Raw genomic sequence first — 21,925 nt, forward strand, 5'->3', positions numbered from 1 at the left:
CTCATACTTTATGGTTTGGGTGATATACATTGGTAGGAATGAGTCTAAGAGACCAAAGACCAACTAATGATGGGAGATAGTGGCTTTGGAAATAACCAACTTTCAACCCATTTAATCAAAAAGTAATGCTAAGGGCATCTTCCTCTTACGTTCTTTAATATTAGTAAAAAAGACAACCAGATGTATTAATCTCTTCAATAACACGTAGGACCAAAACATACATATATACATATTGGGATATCAGATATAAATCACACTGCTTTTTTTTATAGTCTAAATCTTTTAGAATAAACACTGGAACCCTTAATTATAGCAGTCAAAAAAAGATAAAAAAGAAGAAAAAGACTTGTTAACGTTATAAACAACATCACTGTGCTTCTTAATAAGCTGAAATGAATAATCTCACTATGCATATTTACGAAATTTGTGTATCTCCAAATTCACGATGGAGGAAGTGCCTGCAAAATCAATAAGACCATCATCATTGGGATTGCATGTAATCTGTTCAGACATGAAGCAAAAGAAAAATCAATGTCCGTTATCTTCAACTTCCTATTCCATGGCATCAAATGAAGGAGAGGAGGGTGGGAACCAAATCCAACCTTACCTATAGAAGAAGTTGGAACTTAGGAGAACTGGGCGGAGCCCAGTTTTCTTCTCATCAGTAGAAAATTTCTTCGGAAAGCACAATCATACTACCGACTCTTACAAGGCCGTTGTATTCAGCAAGATGACAGAACTTTGATTCGATAGGCAAGATAACAACCTTGATGTCAGGAAAGTGCAACCAAATGAATATTCAATTGGTAAACAGCCAAACATCATTTCACCTGCCTGAGAAATGGTAATCGTAATTTGAAAAGGGTGCTAAAACTATTGTCAGTATCTTAAATGCCACCAAGGCCTGCGCTCCAACCAAATAAATTGAGCTGCAGGCATTCTAGAAACCAAATGACAAGTGCATCGTTCAGATTATTATGTACACCAGGAAGTCACTATAAAAGTAGAAAGTACAGTCAATTGTTTTTCTTGTCATCGGTCTTAATAAGCTGAACGGGGGCTGCGGGTATTCTGATCCACCATTCTCTCATTCGCCTTAGCCACCTGTTGCTGCTTTCCTTCCTTAACGGCATCTCCCGAGTGAAAACTTCAACAAAGGCTAACAGAATCAAGTACCTCGGGGGCATAAAAGCAAAAACCACAGCCATGATGATCAACAATAGGGCAACCCTGTCCGTGGCCTGGAAGACAAAAGCATTTTATTCAGTCAAAATAAAACCACAAAGTCTATTTTAGGATGACTTTCAAATATAGATATATTATGCTCCAAATGCTAGCACAAATCATTTGATCAAGATCAATGACACATGTATATGAAATCTTTGCAGGTCTGAAGTCAGCAACAGCATAGCTGCAGTTTCAAAGAAAAACTGTCAATTGTATTGGGTTATCCTTGCTGTTTCCTAAGGGCATTAACATCTTCAGTGTGTTAATTTTCTTTATTTACAACGACCTTGTTTCTGGTTCAGACAGAAGGTCAGCTCAGCTAGATCATTTTGTTGGCTGGAGTGAGAGAGAAACTACAACTAAAGCAACTTTCCATCACTTACGCCAGGTCAAGGTCTTGTATTGAAGGTACGGTTAAAGCCTCCTAAGGCTCCATGGTCTTAGAGCTCTCACTCAATCTTTCATCATCAGACATGATGATCAAATCGAAGTTTACTGAATTATATGTCCCTTGAATTGTAAAACATTTTTAAATTTATGGCAATGTCTATGTATGCATGCCTTGAATTGTAAAGCTTTATAGAAAAACTTTGATTGTTTACACTCGAATGCACAGAGAAGTTGAGAATGCCTTAGCAATGTATGTTAAGTATGTTAACTTGTGTAAATAGATAACACCTGAAGTCAAAAATTACACGACTCATGTAGAATGATAATAGAAGGATGAAACCTTCCAGCTTACCAGGTCTTTAGTACATACCAAAATCATCTAGATAATGCTTCCACTTAGACAAATTAAGCCTTCTATAATTTCATCACATTTATTCCTCTATCAGGCTTACTATTCTTTAAGCGGGCTAACAGTTTGGGGCCAAATAAGAAGCTGATTTCACATATTCCATAGAGTAGAATATCGAGGCAGCACATGCCAAGTCAAGACAGTATACACAGGTTAGAGCAGAAGTGATGCTCACGCATTTATTGCGTCATGTTTGATCATCCAAGAGATTCATAGAAATATAAGAAGTACATAGAAAATTTGCTTGCACAATACTTTTTTTTTTTTTGGTAACCCAGGGAACCCCCGCACGGCCGACAGCCGGGAGGTAAACCCTGGGGGCGACACGTGCTAGCCACCACACACGTGCACCGGTTAAGTCACCCTGCGGCGCCCGGGATTCGAACACTCAACCTTTTGCGAGAGGAAGAGTGCCCTTTCCAGCAGCGCCACCCAGACGGGTGGTTGCTTGCACAATACTTTGACCTATGCACAAAATATAAAGTTGACAAATAAGACACTTTGTGAATAAAGATGATCTATAGTCGTACACATAGTTATTATAAGTCAAGCATGGCTTCAGGGCTATACCTGTGGAACTACAGCAAATAAGAGTGCTCTTATCTTCAAAAGAACAATATTTGCAGCTTGGATAAGTGCTTCCACCTGGCTGATTGCATCTTGTAATGTCAATAGCTGCTCAACTGCATTACGATTTGGAGGAGGAGTAACTCTGAAGGCTTCTAATGACTTTCCCCTGTTAAAGTACCTTCTCCACAGCATGACAAGGGCAAGTGATACCAAAATAACTGGAAACACATACTGAATCCATCCCCTGTGACAAATAGAAGCTCTCACATAACATTGTCATCAAATTTATGGCAGAATGTCATCATGCCAAATCTGAAAGCATAGATGAGTTGGATTTCACGACTCTCAATCACATAGTGTGACATTCCCCAATTGATTTTCCACTTGCAATATATGTTAAGTCCTATCAACTTGCTATACTGTACCTTTTCTACTTACAGTGTATGTTAGTCCTATATTTTTTTTTTTGGAGCAAACCAGGACTTCAAAAGGGTACTTTTGGAACACCAATATGGGCATTGGAAAGTTTTAGAATAAGCAGGAGGGATTCGCGCTACCTCCTATTCAAAGTTAGGTTGATTCTGACCAGGGTTATAACCATATGGGGCCAAGGAAGCATTGTTTTTTAAGCAAGATAGGCAAGGGAATAGTTCCTGAAGCCGCTTCATTGTCTAAAAAATTGCAGCGGCCCAATTTGGGAATGTCCAGTGCCAAAGTCACTGGATGGGTAAGTCGCCAATCCCTAAAACGGACTATGGAATGTACTTTATCTGCTGGGATCGAAGACTACTTGAAAACGGCCCTTCTGCTTAGAAACGAAATGTTCCAAATGTTCCTGGATCTAATATCTTATCTTTCTCCTCGGAATGCCTTATCTTCAATTTTTGGAAACTTATAAAGTTCTTCTGTTAAGCCCTGATCAATGCCGATTAACTTACTACAGTTGTGTCATAAGTAACCTTTTACAGAGATCTAATTCAACTATTTCCACTAACCCAAAAGAAAGAGAAGCTTGAAGAGGCAGCCTTAAAAACTTATTGCGTAATGCACATGCAAATCTCCTGATTTTGGTTTCAAAGATTCTGTATAGATATAATGAGTATCTAGAGTTGTAAATGAGATGAACATACGGTACAAGAGACTAGGTGTCAGGACCACTAATGACTGCATTACCAAGCATTCATGAAGATTCTTAATAGCATGCAATAAAGCTTATTCAACGATAGAAGGAAAATTATCGTAAGGCAACCTACCTGTGTATCGTATAGCAAACTAACCCGAGAAATACAATTGACTTGAGAGCGTCTTCCCATGAAGCCAAACTCTGAAGACGGCTAGCCAATGCAATAACTGGGAACAGTAGTTCCTTCAAAAAACATTGGGTATCATTGTGGCCATCTTCTAAGAGAAAATCTCATCAACCAACTTATACAAACATCCAACCGGCCGTACAGCTATGTGCATATTCACAAAAACATAGCAAAAAGTTAATGAAAAATCCACATTATACAATCACATCCCACTCCTGGTTTATTTTTATTTTTTTTGGTTGAAATCTGATTCATGGTTCACATACCATCATCTTGCGGTTAACAGGGAAGATTCGAATTCAGGGTCTATTGAGCTTAGGTGGTGCATCAATGATGAATGCAATTTGTAGAGACGTAATGCGTCTTTGCAACTTGGTTTTGACCAAGTAACTTAAAAAAGTCACATCTCCAGTATCTTATTAAAATGTATTGTTCCTCTACCTCACGAAGCAGGAGGAACATTAAAAGAACAGCGACAGAAGATGCAAGTTCTCTGAGTATCGAAGTGATAATGTATACCATTCAGTAATTTTATCTGTCAACTGGATTTTTCATTATATTCATCAAAGAGTATTGCGATAGAATCAATTTATTAACCTTCATCACAGCAACATTTGTGTCAATACCCTCCACTTTTACTTGGTCTACAGATGCCTGAGCAGCTTCAGCCCTTCCTGTATCCAATATTGAGTTCTTCAGTGCTGTCTCCAAAGGATTGATTTCAGCAACACAAACATCTCCTACAGCAACTAAATCAATATCCAGTTTTATCTCTTTTAGTAAAATGAACCCGAGTCGATAAAGCGCCAGAACGGAGACGGGGGAGGGAATTTTCTTCTGTTTTGTGAAGGGACTTCCAGAGTCATCATGACAAGGAACATCAACTTTTACGAATTCCAAGCGACTGGCCAATGTTTCCAAGATCACATCTCCCCCTGGAAGACTTTCAGCCAAATTATACGGAAGTATTGTTTTGTAGTTTGATGGGAATATATTAAAAGCTTCCCTAATAGCACGGTATCGGAAGATGCCTAAAATGGCCCTCGCAATTATTTCTGCTCGCTGTATCTCTCGGAAATTATTCTTCCTGGCAAATCTATGCGCACGTAGAACCTCAAGGCATATGTCCAACCAATAATCCCGGCGGGAGCTTCCTTTCAGTTCAGGAAATTCCATGTAAACAGGCTCCAATCTGTAAATAATAGTCGAGAGTTGTCAGCTTTAAGAATAATAGCTCACAAAAGACATGGACTGAGAATCGTCTAAAAAAATCCATTGAAATCTCAATATGATGTGCATTAAGTACACATACACAGAGGCTGACTTGTACATCACAGCTCTGTCAAAAAGACGAGCGCCCAATGGTCCAGTTAATTCAGGCTTTAAAACCTGCTTCGTGTCAGTTGCCAGATCATATATAACAGCTTTGTCATATACCCCAACTCCCAACGATTCAAAATAGAGAGCATAGCTGGTCAATGTCAAACGACCTACCCAAAAATCAAAAAGACAAAATTAAAATAGCCAGAAGCAAATGTTTGAATAAGATCATAACCTAGCATTCACATCACAAATCAATCATATCTGAGATGGTGTGGAAGGATAGTCCAGTTTTGACCGCAATCTAAAGTTTTCTGTACAAGCCTGCAATATAAGCAACATTCGCATAGCAGAGTCCCCCGAGAACCAATTCTAGAGTTTTTCTTTTCCAAAGTGCCATCCTCCATGACAGAATCAACTGAGAGCCTTGGGTGATGAAGAGAAACGGCACAAAAAGGTTTATTTTCCCTGAATTCCACTTAACAGGGTCTTCTGCTCACAAAGTATAGTTAACCAGCAACACCTAGCAACCTAGAAAAAGTTCCAATTTCTCCATCTTGGACATGTCTCTAAAACTGACATGCTGGTCTCTGACCTAACAGTGTAGTAGATGTTTAACCAGAGTTTATGGTAGTTAAGTCCAACCAGCCCTACCATCCAGGCCTTCCCCTTGAATTCACCATATAAAGTTTGAAGCAACATTGCCAGCAGAGGGGTACCTTAACCTGTGTTTCAAAATCCATAACTACTATATGGGAATAAAACCACCAAAATAAATAAATAAAAAATAACCCACCTAATACCTCTATCGTTTCCTAATTCCTGACTTTACTGCAAAGTAGAAGATATTTGGATGAGATCATCTTAAAGCTGAAGTATGTGGGACATATATTTCAATTGGCAAATTCGAATTCAATTTGCTCTCCCCATAACAAATGGAGGCTAGGGATGAGAAGCAAAAGTTTCTAAGGCTGCAGAATTCAATCTTCAGTCAGAAGTGATCTGGCAAGTAAAAGATCCATGAATATTGAATTCCAGCAGCTACTATACAGTCAATCATCATTCCAGCTCCCACCAGCTAACAGATGATGATCCACATAGTCAACCAGGGAACCCAACCTAAGATAAACTCTCACGACTCAAATGTCAGGATCTAACTCACCAGGCCAAGCTGAGATACCAATGTGCTGCAATACAGGTTGCAGAGGAACAGTGCCATCTATATCAAGAATAATCTCTCCTTCAGCGAGCTGGAGGTTAGCAAATGTTGGTCCCGAAACACTCTTTACAGCCTTAATCACTCTGCATAGATAGAACAATTAAAGTAGATATTGACAACCATTTGCTAGTAAACATCCAATCCATCAAAACGCATGAAATAGCAAATGAGATGCAAAATGAATCTGTAACACTTGAAATAGTATGTACGGTGCCTCTAATGTAATTGCTAAAACTACATTCTTCTCAAGTGAAAAGAAAGAAACAAAATCTTTCTCAATGGCTGTCCATTAAAAGGTGCTTTGCATCTTGAAAAGCCTTCTTAACGTACCATGGACATCATAAAGAATTAGAGCAATCAACAAGTTACTGCATCAAACATCGGATATTATCAGTAACTAGAAAATTGTAGTTCCCGTAAATCAACTTTCTGGTCCCCTCCCATTTTCAGAGCCTGCTTTTACTGATTTTTCCATTGTCAGCTACATGGCACCAGTACCATTTTGGTTCAATTCTCTTCACCTCCTAGTACTTTTGACTGTCCTCCAACCAGTCACCATCTCAATCTGGCTAACAAACCTGAGTAGTTAGATGACGTGTGTATAGCTATTGACTCCTACTTTGAACAATTATCTCATACAAACATAAGGTATAACTTTAAATCTCCAATGAACTGTACCCAATTTCAAAGGATCAAATGACTGTCTTCCTTCTATGCTTCTCAGTTTGTTTCCAGACACCCTCCCTGCCCGGATCTCATGGTCTTCTGGGGTGTTTATTTTCATCTAACAACTCAATCAAATCGCCAGTCCAATATGCAGGAGCTCCAAGGGAACAACCTTCAGTTCTAGAAATAATTGACTTTGACCATGCCTAAACAACACGATACAGCTGTCTGTATTGTGAAACTTCATGCAAACAATTTGGAGCCCTAACTGAAGCTAACTCTGATTGGTTGATCTGATTAATCCACCAATGGTGGGCTGGTTGATGATCCTTCTTTATCTTGGTGCACATGTATTACGCTTGAAGTACACAAACGAAATCACACTAGCAAAGCCTATCAGGTACATGTTGCATCTTTTTGTGCTTTGTCAATGGGTTAAATTAGCAAAAAGGCCTATCAGCTGCTTGATGTTCGAATTACTCTTGCAGAAAAACAAAACTAGATCCAGATTCTGATCGATTCGTATGATTGTGTCATGGAAATTAAACTATTTAGACCAAACACTAGAAGGAAAAGAAACACTAAAAGTTCTTTGTAACAATTCTGGCAAAAACTAAGTAAATTGGCAGATGATGTCACAGTACAAACTATAACAGCCAGAAAAGCAAGAAAGGGAGTAAGTCTTTACTTATCAAGACTTCGAAGGTACTTGTCATACAAAAGAAAATGAAGCTGGTTGCATGAGGAGCCTGTGAGAGCATAAAAAAGATTCTTGACGGTTATTACATCGGCAATGGCAGCACAAGCTGGAGCGATTCGTGCAAATGCATCGATCCCAGCAGTTTTCTTGTTATCAACCTAAAGGAGAGAGAAAACAATTCTCAATTTTATGTTTTGCCCTACCATCAACAAGACTTTTGTGAAAGGCAGTAACTTAACAATTGGGATTTAGCAAGACACTGAATGACCCATGCAAGAGCCCTGCGCACCTGAACAGCCATGGTAGTTGAGGCTGTGTAAAAAAATGACCATCCGTCACCATCTTCTGCTTCTTTGCCAGTATTTTTTTCCTACAATCAAAATAATCAAAGTCAGTTGTATGAAGCGGTAGTGTTCCAGTTCCTTCAAATCACCAAAATGAGGATTTTAATGCCCACAAAATAAATTAGTGGACGTTTTACAAATATCAGTGGGTTATCAAATAACTTGTCTCACTTTGGCCAGCACTTCACTAGCCACATCCGGGGACTCCCAGGCAAGCATCATATCAAATGTCAAGCGGCGGAACTCCTTGTCACCCAGATAATCAGGAGCTTTCGTCGCCACGTTCATTGCCTTGTATGAGCAAAACTCTACAAAATTCCTAGCGTTTACTGAAGGTTGCCTAGCACTTTCAGGAATCTCTTCATCAAAATGATGACACAGTTCTTCAGTGGAAACTTTAAGGATCCTGAATATAAGCAAATTCAAAAATCCAATCAATTTATAAGAAATACAAGAAAAAGCAGCCAATCAGGCTAATAGTTAGGTTGAGGTAGCTACACTAGTGCAAGACTACAATCCTAAAAGTGCCATTTTCATTTCGAATGCCAATACCACTTTTTATCTAAACTCCCGAAGCCCACCTGGACTCACCATTCAGGTCCCCACTCAAGTAGAATCAAAGACAAGCAGTGGCATATTCCCATGAGCATTGAGAAATATTAAATCCGGAAATGCGAGAGTGAGTATTCAAGATTCCATTCGAGCAACTTTCCAGGATTAAGTTAAAGCTCCATATCTGAAGCAATACTACAGTATGTACCGCCGCCCCCACTCAAAAACCATTTCTCTCTCGAGAATATTCGCCCAAACCATCAAAGAGCAAGAAACAGCTGACTGATTGCCAAAAACACACGGACATACTCATGTCCGCACATGCATGCGCACGTTAGAAACAGCTCACCGATTGCCTGGACATCTTCTCTAAGTCCATCAATGTTTGATCAGCACTAATAAAAGAACATAGGCAAAGGGACAGATGACTTAACACTCAGTCATGGACACTTCTTCTCAGCATCTCATAGAGTCTAACCATCAATTAAGTGCCGAAAACATCAAGAAAGTATGAACAGATAGGTTCCTGACAATCTCATGCACACACTTCAGCAGCAACTACCGCATACAAGCTCATTGCACAAATTGCTTTTCAAGCTCAATCACGTCAGCACAAGTCGCTATGAATTGCGGCTGCCGTCCCAAGAACAGCTTCGCAAAGCATTCCTAAGTCCACACGAAGTTATTCTAAACAAAAATGCATATCGCGACGTAGTCCGGACCTAAAGCCATCACCACTTCTTCGAACATCACGCACCAAGTAGCACAAGCCTCAACGCACATTCACTTGACAGAGAGTTTTGAAACCTCGGGAACTCACATTCACTTCCGGTCGCGAGCAGAGAGAGAAATCGGGAGCGCGCGCTCACCTGGAACAGCGAGACACGACGGAGTTGGCGACGGGGGAGAGGAAGGGGAGGGGCCTAGGGGAATCGGCGTCGTCCACGGCGCCCGGTTTCTTGCGCTGGAAGAGGGACCTCAACGAGCTCCGCTGGCTTCTCATGAAATTCTCGAGAAGCGTTCCCATCTTGTTGCCACTGCCGTCGCCGCCGCCGCCGTCGCCGCCGCCGTGAGGGACGACCTCCATGCTCGTCGGGCTGGTGTTCGCGAGCTCTCGATCTTCGTCTTCTTCGAGGGAACGGAACGAGAGAAAACGAGATCAACGCGTCTCGGCGCCAAACGGAAATGCCTTGCGTGATCTGGCCGTTTCTCTCCTCGATGCTCGCTCCCTCCTTGGGGAACGAGAGAAATGCTTGAAAGCGATATTTCTCTCTTTTCTTTTTTATTTTGATTGGGAAAATTTCGATGGACGTCGAAAAGAATTAAGATACAGCTAAAAAAACGAATATTAAACCCTTTAATTGGTGGAATCCAATTCCAAAAACATGTATTTTGATGTTCTTCTTCTTTTTTTTAATATTTGAGTTTTTATTGGATTCCGTATATATGGACGAGTAGAGGTGAGCAGAAAAAAAATTTCAAACCGTCGAATTGAATCGGACCAAATCATTTTTTGGAGTTCGATTCTGTTCAAGAGTTTTTCTTCGACGAAAAGATTCGCAAACCCATTTTGATTTGGTTGTATTTTCGATTATACTAATACTGTTTGGTTTGATTTAACTTCTTTTTTAATCGAATTTATGCATTTTGGTTCGGTTTGATTCAACATCCAATCTGCCTCGTGCTTAAATGCTCGCTAACGAGATGTTCGCATCGACTTTCTCTTTAAATTTTGTTGATGGAGGATCGCCATGAAAAGAAATGGTATTTTAAAGACAATAAAGCAAATAAAAAAATGAGTGTAAACACCGGATGAAATATTCGGTAAAAATGAAGAGGTATATTTATTTTTCGTATTTTCTTTCAAAATAGGGCAAAAGTCACAAAAAATCATAAACCATGTGTATTATGGCACATTTACCTAAATTTTTTTTTGTAACGTAAAAAATCCTAAACTTTCAAGATAGGACAAAAGTCAAGGTTCGTTAGATGATTTTTCAGTTAAAATAATGTGATTGTTATTTCACTTAAGTCACGTGAAAGTTGTGTCAATACTATTTGCTCTTCAAGGTAGACATGGCCACAGTTCGGAACCGACCAGTTCCGGTTCGTGGCCATGTATGAACCGGAACCAGCCGGTAAAAATTAAAAAAATAAATTATGAAATAAAAAAAATAATGAATTATCAAATTATGAAATAATGAATTATTCAATATAAAATGTAATCAAAATTTACATTGTAATCAAATTTGGAAAAAAAAAAAGAGAGAAAAAAAATAAATTTGCAATTTTTTTTAACCGGGCCCGGAACCGGCAGTTCTGGGCTCAGTTCCAAAATTGTTGGAACCGAAACCGGGCCCGTAGGCCACGGGCCGGTTTCGATTTTGAACCGCGGGCCCGATCAATGGACCGATCCCGGGTTTGACTCGGGTCTATTCCGGGCCGAAACCGGCCCGTGGCCATGTCTACTTTAAGGTCCATGTAAGTTGATTTTTAACGATTTCAATTAATAGAATTTTGAAACTTTTGGTGTAGTAAATATGCCACACAATATATGATTTATGATTTTTTTAGTGGCGTTTGCCCTTCAAAATAATACTTTCTCTTGTCAAAATAAGCATATACGAAAACCCGCCGCGCGTTGTCCCCACGGGACGGTCTCCCCTGTTGGATTGCGCCGCCGCTACAAATTTCCAGTCGATGCTGCTGACTATGGAGTCTAATAAGAGATCGTTTTCTCGAACACAACAGTGATGGGTGAAGAAATGATCTGAGGTGTTCGTCGCATTTCCTGCTCTTCTTCCTTTGATCGAGATAACCACCGACTTTTTCTCTGCACAAGAAAAGATGGGTCAAGCTCAGAGCGACGAAGCAGCGTGCGTAGCGGCTTCCGATGACCAATCTCGAGGCGGGCCGTCGGCATCTCCATCTTCTGGTGCTGCTGCGACCATGGATTCTCTGATTGCGGGTGTTTGCTCTTTTCCCTTTTCTTTTTCCTTTTTCTTGGGATGGGGTCGACGAGTAATGCCTGTTTTAGCTCGCAACAAGACTCTGATTCATCCCCACTTTTTGCTGCACTCGGTAGTTTTGGTAGATGGAACATGTCGAGTATTCTGTTACCGAAATTGGGTAGATGAGTTCGTTGATTTCTTGAATATATACCTTAGATGTTCGCCTGTTTCTCGAGACGGATTTGTGTATTTTGGCGTTTTTGGCTGTGGCCAGTGATTCATATTAGCTTACGAGTTTTCTCATTGACAATGAAATGCAGAACTATGGTTTTGGGTAAGCGAGAACTTGAGGTGAAAATTGTTAGTGAGGACTGAGAGCCATGTCCATTGTCGTTTAGAATTACAGTGGAGGACTTTTAATGCGACGCATGCAAAGATATGCACGTGCACTTGCTTAGCAATGAATGTTCCTTTTGTAAGGAGAAACAAGGGAAATTCTGGAACAGATGGTTTCCTAAGATTGAATGGTCAATGTGTCTTTTACGAAATTCAATCTTTTGTCAATGTGTCTTTGACCAAACTCGTTCATTCCTCATCAAGCCAAAAGGGGCAGGTGGGAGGATTCTTCTTGCGTGCTGCATGATGCTGTATCACTATTGGAATGCTGCCGAGCCCAATAAAAAGAGTCGATCACCTAGCGTAGTTTGCTGAGGTGAATCTTCTGTATTGTATATACCTGTATAGGAAGACATAAAAGGATGTGGAAGGAGATGTTAAGGAAACATGTGAAGCTCTTAGAGCTTACACAAGACCTGATACAGAATCGAGGGCAATTGTGTGATATAATAGGACTTGTGCAGGCGAGCTCACTTGGTGGAATAAGGTTTAGTTTGTTGTCTGTAGTATTGTTGTACTTGCCCATTTAGGAGACATCACATGTCCTTAATGAGTGAGAAAGAGTCAGTCGTCATGATCTTAGTTTAAATCCTGGAAAAGCTGCCAGTAGTTATACTTCTCTCTTAATTACCAAAACTAAGTACAACCGATATACTTTGAGACTGGGGAAAGGTGTTTCTGCAGGGTCCTATTTCTGAATGGACTGACATTAAAGATTAGCCTTATGGAAACTGGAGTGCAGACCTTGGAGTACATTTGTTGTCTTAACTGGAGATTTATTTTTCTAATGATTTCCTTCTGCAGAATTTTAGGTTATTACATTTGGTTTTGTTCTTGTTTCATTATGAATTTGCTGATAGCATCTGTTTGTGAGAACGAAGAAGTTTAGAGACATACGGAGAAACTTAGAGGAAGTTTTCGTAAATATAGATGTCATAGGTCCTGCTGTATCATGTGCTTGTGATTGTCAAGGTGGTATATTTGTACCATAGAAGCCTACCTTTTTGCACATTTCAATCTGGGTTAATACCACAAAAAACCCCAAACTGGTACACCTGTGACAATTTTATTCCGAACTAATTTTTTGACCACCAAAAACCGTAAACTGGTACACCTATGATAAATTTACCCCAAACTATTTTTTTGACCGCCAAAAGCCCCATGCTGGTACACTTGTGACAATTTTACCCCGAACTATTTTTTTGACCACCAAAAATCCCAAACTGGTACACCTGTAATAATTTTACCCCAAATTAATTTTTTGACCACTAAAAACCCAAAACTGGTACATTTGTGACAAATTTACCCTCCATTAATGTCCGTTAAATTGGATTAATATTACGAAAAACCACAAATTGATAAACTTGTGACAAACGGAGGGGTAAAACCCCAAACTGGTACATCCATCAACTACCACGTGTCATCAAACTTAGCAATTTGACAGTAAAATTTAACGGAAACTAACGGAGGGTAAATTTGTCACAGGTATACCAGTTTGGGGTTTTTGTTGGTCAAAAAATTAATTCGGGGTAAAATTGTCGCAGGTGTACCAGTTTTGGATTTTTAGTGGTCAAAAAAATAGTTTGGGGTAAATTTGTCACAGGTGTACCGGTTTGGGGTTTTTCATAGTATTAACCCTTTCAATCTTTAATAGCGAGGACTTCTGACCGTGGATGTACTCAGAAAAACATACTTCATGCTTTTACGGTTGGTTTACAACTTTACACTGTTATAATCTGGGAAATACGAAAGATTTCCTCGTGTATTTCTCTCTTTGTTTTGGTTTTGTTTAGAAAATGCTGATGGGTGGGATTCCATTTTTATTGTGGGTCTTCTTTTATAGTCTTCCTTTATAGTCTTACTTCACATAAGACAATTGATCCTATTAAAGAGATTAAAATGGTGAGAACTTTTCATGACCATGAGAACATCCAGTGCCACTCTAAAGCAATTCATTTGATGCACTTATCTGTTCAAGTTCCTTTTTGTCAGCTCTTATATTTGATTACAGTGGCTAGTCTTCCCAGAAAGGTATTCGGACGAGACTACTTTGTGGTTTTCGTTTTCCTGGAGCTTCTTTGACAAAGATGACAATTTTTAGTTATTTAAAATGTACCCTGCATAAGGCTGATATCTATTTAAGAACAGTTACCATTGGTGAAACTTATTTTGCTTTAGCTTTTCTAGATAAGCGGAATAATTGTATCAGATAGTAATTGGTCTTTCTCAAGTTCTCGAGTTCTCGAGAATTTATGCTATAAAAGAAAGGATCTCGAGAATGTAACTTGGAAACAACTGAGAAACTGATTTGTCTATAAAAATTGTTTTTTGAGAACCACCATTTGAAAATTACTTGCAGAACTGGCTACACTATTTTCTGTCTATGAAACACAAAATTTATTGAGACACATCTGTGATAAAACTAGTTTGTGGGGAGATATGCTTATGCACGTGCCTGCAAGCCACAAGCTCAGACCCTCATCTCAGTAATTTAAATGCCAGTATATGAGAGTGTTTACGTGAGGAGGAGTTAATTCTTTATAATAACGTCATACATAATACCAATATCCTTGTCATGATCAGATGTAGTCATCCTTTTCCTTTTACTGGTTTATCTGAAGACTTCATTGTTTTATTTTTCAGAAGCGGCAGCATATGGCGATAATGAAAATGAGGTTGATTCTCTCTCACATGTACTTCTTCCTTTAAGTAAATTACCAGGGATCTGATGTTGCTTTCAGTCTCTAGATGCGAAGGCACAGAAAGCTCTGGAATGTCCATGCATAGCTGACTTGAGAAATGGCCCATGTGGAACCCAGTTTTCTGAAGCTTTCGTGTGCTTCTTGAAAAGCACTGCCGAAGAAAAGGTACTCTAATTTACTAATTGATAGAAAGTGGAGCGTCAAATACTTGTTCAATCTATGCTGTTGAGTCCTAGTAGTCCCTACCTGCTATAGTGCTATTGCCTTTTTTTTTTTCCCTCGTAGTCTCGCAACATTCAATATTTTTTGTTTGACCTTCTTCTAAAGTTTTAGTGATCTGGCACTAATGGAAAATAAATTTGGGCTCTGTGGGTCAGGTCTTATACTCTGAGTCTTTTGGCAAGCTATTAGTCAGCAAGAAAGCTGTATAGTTTTAGTTCCATGTAGCTCTCTATTAGAATGCATACTGAAAACTTTGAGGCATCGCTAACAAAGAAAAAACTGCTCTATTTGTAAGGGCTCGGATTGCGTCCATCCGTTTGTTGCTCTGCAGAATTGTATCAAAGCCAATCCCGGCGCATTCTCTAAAGAAATTTTAGAAGGCGGTGATGATGATGATGTCAAGAAAGAGGAAGAGCTGAAGCAAGAGTACCGAATCATCCCTCCCACATGGTCCCAAGAGTCGCACAATGCGAAGTCAAAGCTTTAATGCCTATTCCTTTAGCATCCCCTCTTGCTCGCACAAGGATATCTAGCAGTTAGAGAAATTGTTAGTCATTTCATCCCATTTATTTAAGTATCATAAGAATATTCATTACTATGCAATAGCCAATGATCTTCTCATTTGATTGTCTTAGAATGTTCTTCAACATCTGAGCCCGAAAGATGCTTTGGAACAGTTTTAACCACCTGCCCAATATGAAGTAATGCTTGCGTGTAATTTGGTTATATTTCGGAAACTCAATTAGCATGTTTCAAATAACCATACAGCAAATTGACATAGTTTCTGTCTATGTCATATCAATACTAATATCATTGAAGAAACATGGTTGTATGAAAAATATATCGAGAAGTCATTCATCTGGGATCTAACTGACAAGTCAAAACTACCAGGAGATCTCCCTAGTATTAGTTTCGTTCTCTTAAATAAAGGCTCGAAATCATATTTTGTATTCTAGTTCATGCATTGACAGAAACTATGTCAAAAAACTTAAACGAACATCATAATCATATGTAGCAATCTAAGCAGATGTCAAACAAGCAAAGTTCAAACGAAAGAGAGAATCACATGGCTGTTTTCTGGAGAATCATGATCCTTGCAGTTTGGCTTCTTTGCGTCCTTGTGTCGCAGGGCACACTCTCGACACGACCACAGTGTACACAATACGCAACGCTCTCGACATGACACCAACATGGTGTACACAATTTGCCTTCACTAAGCTCCTGCCGAAGAGTATTGTTTCTACTCTTTCCTTGTTAAGTTTTCAGCACTTTAAATTGGATTAAATTTGGTCTCTCTCCTCTGTGTCGAACTTTTTGTTCTTCTATTCAGTTTGGTCATGTTGGCATCCCCAGCGTAGTAATCCATTATAATCTGCCGTTGTAGAGAGTGATATAATGGTTTAAAGTTCAATAGTCACATAGATCTCTAGTTCAGCTAAGTCTAGTTTCCCTGTAAATGGATTCAAGGTAGGCCAGACTTTGGGTTTTCATGCAATTTGAGTATCATGTTGATCTCCTTTCTGTGTGAACAAATTTATCTGATATGCAAATTCAACATCTATCACAAATTATCAGTAACCCTCACTTCAAGTGATCTTTGAGTCGAACTTCGCGTCAAACTTAAAAACGGATTGAGCTTCAGTCTAGTAGTTATCACCTGCTCAAGACTTCTTTCCTGTGCTTTCCGTGCTCGGTCCCAGGAAACACCCCGCCTTGCTGTGACTGCATTGATTCGAAAACGCTTCAGGCAGGACCAATCTGTTAAGGGTATTGCCATTTGGTAGCATCTTTTCTTGGTTACGTCACTTGAAACCATGTATCTTGTGTGAACGTCAAGGGACACATTTACAGAATTCTCTGATCTATTTTAGGATACTCATGCACTGAATATGTCATGGCGATGAATGATTTTGTTCTTTGTGGTTTCAGAAGCTATTGACAATTTGGGTTGTGCCTTAAATGATTTTGCATCTTTAATAATGCTTCCCAAAAAAAAAAATGCTCGAGTTAAAAGGGTAAAAACTCCAAATATATTGTTTATATACTTCTTGCAGGACTTCTGATCGTAGTCTTGACATCCATTAATCCAAATTATCATCAGGACACAACTTTTGAATCATGCTACACTGCACAGCTTTTGATTACTCCCTGTTTAGCTTGGGTTTCCTGCGAGTAATTCTAGGGAAGGCAGGTTATGTTAATGTTTTTGGGACATATTCCAAGTTTTTATTTGCTAATGCAAGTTGGATTTTACTTTGAACCATACGTATCGGGCACGGTATACTAAAACTTTCGGTTTTCCCGCCAGTGCATTGAGCTGCATTGAGGTAGGTTCGACTTCATATCGCTCCGACGTGGTATCATTCAGTACTGACCCTTGTAGATCGTAGTCATACGGGCAGTAACTGATAAGGCATCCATTAGATATTGTTCGATGCAACGAATTACCCTTTTTTTCTTCTCCTTTCTCTTTGCCCTCGGTTTTTTTATATTGGTTTCTTTTTACAATAAGCTGTAGGTAATAACTATATGCAATTCTTGGTCTTCAGCTCACAAGGTGTTTCCTTTAGTTGAAACACCATAGCATATGCATAGAATCTTTAGTTTAATATGAGGGTCTGCGGTTATTTAACCAAGAGGGGGGATCAACTAGTGAGATTATGCATGTCTAACACTCGACTATTGGCAAGCCTACTAATTTCTCAGGAGGTTCGCTCTAGTAATTTTCAGGTAATTTCATACAAAATCACCTAGAAATGTACCGAGACAATAATATAAGGTTTGAGAAATATAAGCTCTCAAATCTAAGTGCAGAAGTACCATATTGAATGACATGCAATAGAATTTCAGTTCTGATAAATTGAAAAGTTTGGAAAAGATTGCATAAAAAGTGAGACAAAGCTATAGATGACATACCAAAATCATGTTGCTGAGAAAATTCGGGGCAATAAAAGATCAGATATGACATGCAGTTGATGTCATTTCGGCCACAGAGGATGAATTTGTCCAACGATGCTCAACTGTTGCGCAAACTAAGAATTAACGATTGTAACAAGGGTCGAAACTCGTGGGAATAATCCATAACTTTTCAGAGCCTGCAGTTTATTGTTCAACGGTGCTAAAGTTCAGGAGGGTAAATTGCAGACATTTGAAAGTTTGGGGGTTATTGTGCGATTTGTGATAGTTTAGAGGGGTTTTGAGCAATTAAATTAAAAAAAAAAAAAAGAGAGAGAGAGAGAGAGAGAGGAAAACTTGGAAGCTAATTACGCACGTGCCACTCACGTGACCTATCCCGGCGGCGGGCCACGGCAAATCCACCCTGAACCCAAAAAGCCCACTCGAAAATCCTCCGCCTCCAGAAAGCTTCAATCTCGACCGCCGGAGAGAGCAATGGGGAGCGCCGCGCCGCCCGCTCAGATCCCGACGAGCTTCGGCCACGAGCTCAGAGCCTGCCTCCGTTGCCGTCTCGTCAAGACCTACGATCAGGTCCTCCCTCCCTCCCTCCCTCTCTCCATTCTGTTCTGCCGATTTCGCGGTTCTGCGGGACGAATCTTTTCTTCGTGCATTACATCTGCGATCGCGGCCTCCTTCTTTTGGCGTTCTGTAATTCTGAGGTCTTCTTCTTTTCCCCTCCGTGTAATCGCCGCGCCGATTTGCAGTTCAGAGACTCGGGCTGCGAGAACTGCGCCTTCTTCAAGATGGACGAAGACCACGAGCGCATCGTCGAGTGCACCACTCCCAATTTCAACGGGTACCAATTTTGTCTCATCCGCAGAAAACTCACGATCCTTGCTTAGCATGAGGTTTTTCGTTACCTGGTCTGTTAGCTGAGTTCGGTGGGATCTTCTTGTCCAGAGTTTGGACCTAAAAAGTGATGTTTCAGAATGCCGAACAGCGCGTCCTTTCCATGTTTTGGTTTGTTGCTTAGATTTTTGTGGAGTAAGAACTGACTCACGAGCTGTTGTAGGAATTGTGACCCTCTTGGGTATACTGTTGATGTTTTGTAGAAAAAGGATGGGCTGGCTGGTCATGTGGCTCGACCTGTTCATACTACTGATGAATGCACTCCCTCATTTCTCCGAAAGAGAGGAAGGAAGAGATGGGTCAGCTTCTGCTTAGGGGCAATGAGCCGGGTAGCTCGGTCCGGGACGGGACGGGTTTTGTGTCTGGAGTCTAGCGTTAAAATGAAAAAAAGGAATAGTTCTAGCTTCCTTCTGGTTAAGGAGTAACCTTTCGTTCCATAATTTAGCTTCGAACGTAACTCAACTTTAAAGTAGGTTAATGAGGTTTTCGCTAATGCACTTCCGTTTCGTCTCCCTACTAAAATTGGTGTTGACACCTTGGAATTCATTCTCGCAGGATAATCTCTGTCATGGATCCTAGTAGGAGCTGGGCTGCTCGGTGGCTTAGAATCGGTATGTTTTATTTTGTACTAACAGATGCTCCAAGTAATTTTGTACTGCTAGTATGCAGAGTGGTGTACCTGTATATTTTATGCAATTTCCTGCACCTTTGTGTTGTTTTCTTATGTGCTCTTACTAGAAGCTTATGTGGAGGATTGTGCACAAGATTTTCAAATAAAATTTGTCAAATAAATTGGTTGGCTCTTACGTCTTGCCTTTATAATTTGGTACGGACATGAGGAATTGCTTCCTTGAACGCAACTGTGCTGTAGAAGATTTTTGTGATATTGCACTGGGAACTGGGATCTTCTGGGAGAACTAATCTAGTACCTAGTACTGAAATTTGTTTTCTTATTGGGCATAGGTGAGTAAAATGTATATTGTGAGGGATGAATTTCAAGCTCTGATATCTGGCCTTTGTGCTTAAAAGATGATCACTTCATTTCTGGGAAGAGGCTTTGAGATCTTATGTTTTTCAACTCTGTAGAGGGAAAAGTTCATATGCACAACGAGTCCTGCAAAATTTGTTGTTATGAACTTTAGGAATGACATATTTTGAGAATTTTCTCTAGTTCTGTGAGGTTGACTTTCTTTCCTTACAGTTTCATAGAATATTGTTGTTTTCTCCTTCTCAATATATTTGCCAGTGTAAAGATTCTGCAATTTGGTAATTGCTTCTTCTCTCAAATTCCCTTGGATGCCAAGTCTTATATTCTATGTTTTTGTAGGAAAATTTGTTCCTGGTGTCTACACACTTGCAGTCTCAGAAGCACTACCTGAGGACCTGCAGGTCTGTATTCGATTGGGGCGTGAATTGTTGACATCTTCTTTTATGTGATAGAATTTATGTTGAATGTGCTCCAGTTGGCATATTTCTGTTCAAAATGTTGAGGGTGCTTCATTTGTGAAACTCTGCCATATAGAAGCTACGGCTCACATTGAGCATTTGAGCTATGACATCTTGGCTCAGGATAATATGGTCGTTAAAAGCCAATTGCCAAATTTACATGAAATAGAGTTTCTGTTGCTTGCTATAAATTAATATCACCGAGAGTGCCACACTTCTTAGATGTTGAGGACAGTTGATTTATAGGTTCACATGCAGAAACGCTGCAATTCCTTAGAGAAGCTGTCGTGGGATATCACTATCAAATCTTCTTCGTTCTTTGTCTGTTTCTGAGAATGAAGCATCCTTGCTTTTACGCCACTTACCCTTAATAAAGATTGCCTGTTGAATAATTATTCAATATGATGCTCACTGCCCAACCAAGCTGTTGAAGAAAATACTACATATGTAAATGCAATCATATCTTCAATTAGAAGCATTTATAAGCTTCGATCACTAATCAATTGTAGGCATGCCCAGTTCTTTGTTCTGCTCATATTAGGCCTTTTGAGACCCATCAACCCTGCGATGGACATGATCGCTGTCTTCTGGCTTTGAGCTGACTATCTCGTCTTAATCACTGCCAGTATCCACATATCAGGGTTGTGGATGACAACAAATAGAGGAGTAAAACCTGACCTCAGCTGCACTTTACTGTGCTGAGTATAAATTCGGCATATATATCAAAATGTAAGTAGTTATGAAGATATAAAATTTGTTAAATGGCATGGTGGATGCACCAACAGTTTGATGATCAGGGATCACCTAATTATTTAGGGTAGAATGACATACTGATCTGATTATCCTAGGATTTGAACAGGGTTCAACTAGATTATTGATTGTTATTTGAGACTAATCAGGCTATTTAAAGGACGAAAAGAATCCCACCTTCCATTAGTATTTTGTATATTACTGATGTCTGGAATGCTGAATCCATCCATCGTGAGCTTGTCCTTTGTGCGTATCAATTTCAAGCAAAGTAAGTCCAGACCTGGGGACTGGTGAGGACAATTCCATTTGCTTTTCTTGGTGTTGTGTTAGTTTAGTTCTTTGTTTGGCTGTGGAAAAGCATTCTCAGCATTTCCTGCTCTCTCTCTTCTATAACTAATGGTCAGATGATTCATTTGTGTTAAAATTGTTCTTGCACTTTCTAATTTTGGGCTTAGGGTCTTCAGAACCCTTGCTACGTGCACATCGATTATGGACATATAACTTTTGCCGATTTCTTGCAGAATTTATGTGAAGATGAACGTGTGCAGTATGTGCCTCCAAAACGCATATGATTTTTTAGTTGAGGGTTATGTTTGGATATCTGCCACACTTGTAGGATCATTACTTACCAGATGTAGTATAGGAAGTGTTCCAAGTCCTTGATCTTCAGGGTAATCGATCCTTTGGGAAATGAACGATGAAATGTATGATCAGAGATTCTGAAAATGCAAGCATGAACTTTTGAAAGCACTTGCAAGTTTATGCTTTCTTTTGCCCTCTAGATCCAGGTGCCATTGTGTTTTATTTTGTAAGGGGATAGATTGGAGCATTGTGTTCAGATGCATAGTCTTCAAGTTCAATCAGCAACGGTCTCTCAAAAGCTATGGCCGTTAAGCTTAGCATAGGCTCAAATACTATGTTCCTGAATGAAAATGATCAGAATGGAA

At 39.7% G+C, this 21,925-nt stretch overlaps 3 protein-coding genes across 6 annotated transcripts; 2 read left to right on the forward strand and 1 right to left on the reverse strand.

The window, feature by feature from the left end:
- Nucleotides 1–773: 773 nt before the first annotated feature.
- On the reverse strand, nucleotides 774–9,956 carry LOC115688486 (uncharacterized). 2 transcript variants are annotated; one of them, XM_056308639.1, is made up of 10 exons: nucleotides 9,577–9,956; nucleotides 8,327–8,561; nucleotides 8,101–8,181; nucleotides 7,800–7,969; nucleotides 6,389–6,528; nucleotides 5,219–5,396; nucleotides 4,546–5,098; nucleotides 3,850–3,962; nucleotides 2,597–2,840; nucleotides 774–1,241 (listed from the first exon to the last, which is right to left on the reverse strand). In XM_056308639.1, exons 1-10 carry the CDS (start codon nucleotides 9,792–9,794, stop codon nucleotides 1,017–1,019), a joined length of 2,157 nt encoding a protein of 718 aa, XP_056164614.1. In that variant the 5' UTR covers nucleotides 9,795–9,956; the 3' UTR covers nucleotides 774–1,016. The 2 variants fall into 2 exon arrangements, with proteins under 2 accessions (XP_056164614.1, XP_030470202.1); XM_030614342.2 differs by having other exon boundaries at nucleotides 4,504–5,098.
- Nucleotides 9,957–11,326: 1,370 nt separating this feature from the next.
- LOC115688572 (mitochondrial intermembrane space import and assembly protein 40 homolog) lies at nucleotides 11,327–16,125 on the forward strand. Of its 3 annotated transcripts, none has more exons than XR_008814536.1 (5): nucleotides 11,327–11,675; nucleotides 14,698–14,729; nucleotides 14,796–14,921; nucleotides 15,274–15,525; nucleotides 16,108–16,125. XR_008814536.1 is itself a non-coding variant. In XM_030614456.2 (4 exons), exons 1-4 carry the CDS (start codon nucleotides 11,555–11,557, stop codon nucleotides 15,463–15,465), a joined length of 471 nt encoding a protein of 156 aa, XP_030470316.1. In that variant the 5' UTR covers nucleotides 11,328–11,554; the 3' UTR covers nucleotides 15,466–15,704. The 3 variants fall into 3 exon arrangements, 1 of the variants encoding a protein (XP_030470316.1); XR_008814535.1 differs by lacking the exon at nucleotides 16,108–16,125 and adding an exon at nucleotides 15,614–15,704; XM_030614456.2 differs by lacking the exon at nucleotides 16,108–16,125 and having other exon boundaries at nucleotides 11,328–11,675; nucleotides 15,274–15,704.
- Nucleotides 16,126–18,304: 2,179 nt separating this feature from the next.
- Nucleotides 18,305–21,728, forward strand: LOC115671035 (transcription elongation factor SPT4 homolog 2). The gene is made up of 5 exons (XM_030592487.2): nucleotides 18,305–18,464; nucleotides 18,638–18,729; nucleotides 19,338–19,393; nucleotides 20,110–20,171; nucleotides 21,500–21,728. The coding sequence occupies exons 1-5, from the start codon at nucleotides 18,369–18,371 to the stop codon at nucleotides 21,548–21,550; spliced, it is 357 nt and encodes a 118-aa protein (XP_030448347.1). The 5' UTR covers nucleotides 18,305–18,368; the 3' UTR covers nucleotides 21,551–21,728.
- Nucleotides 21,729–21,925: the final 197 nt, after the last annotated feature.

The sequence above is a fragment of the Syzygium oleosum genome, unplaced genomic scaffold, assembly GCF_021117445.2.
Source record: "Syzygium oleosum isolate NSW1041296 unplaced genomic scaffold, Sole_v2.1 Sole_v2.02, whole genome shotgun sequence".
NCBI classification, from domain to species: Eukaryota; Viridiplantae; Streptophyta; class Magnoliopsida; order Myrtales; family Myrtaceae; genus Syzygium; species Syzygium oleosum.

Excerpts from the sequence above, each read along its gene's own strand:
- LOC115688486 (XM_030614342.2), bottom strand. The coding sequence starts at position 9,794 with ATGGAGGTCGTCCCTCACGGCGGCGGCGACGGCGGCGGCGGCGACGGC. Across the intron at positions 2,841-3,849 it reads GTTTGCTATACGATACACAG|GGGATGGATTCAGTATGTGT; the intron begins GTAGGTTGCCTT and ends TATTTGTCACAG. Across the intron at positions 1,242-2,596 it reads TATTTGCTGTAGTTCCACAG|GCCACGGACAGGGTTGCCCT; the intron begins GTATAGCCCTGA and ends TTTGTCTTCCAG.
- LOC115688572 (XM_030614456.2), top strand. The coding sequence starts at position 11,555 with ATGGGTCAAGCTCAGAGCGACGAAGCAGCGTGCGTAGCGGCTTCCGAT. Across the intron at positions 11,676-14,697 it reads CATGGATTCTCTGATTGCGG|AAGCGGCAGCATATGGCGAT; the intron begins GTGTTTGCTCTT and ends TTTATTTTTCAG. Across the intron at positions 14,922-15,273 it reads AAAGCACTGCCGAAGAAAAG|GGCTCGGATTGCGTCCATCC; the intron begins GTACTCTAATTT and ends TCTATTTGTAAG.
- LOC115671035 (XM_030592487.2), top strand. The coding sequence starts at position 18,369 with ATGGGGAGCGCCGCGCCGCCCGCTCAGATCCCGACGAGCTTCGGCCAC. Across the intron at positions 18,465-18,637 it reads TCGTCAAGACCTACGATCAG|TTCAGAGACTCGGGCTGCGA; the intron begins GTCCTCCCTCCC and ends GCCGATTTGCAG. Across the intron at positions 19,394-20,109 it reads TGCTCGGTGGCTTAGAATCG|GAAAATTTGTTCCTGGTGTC; the intron begins GTATGTTTTATT and ends ATGTTTTTGTAG.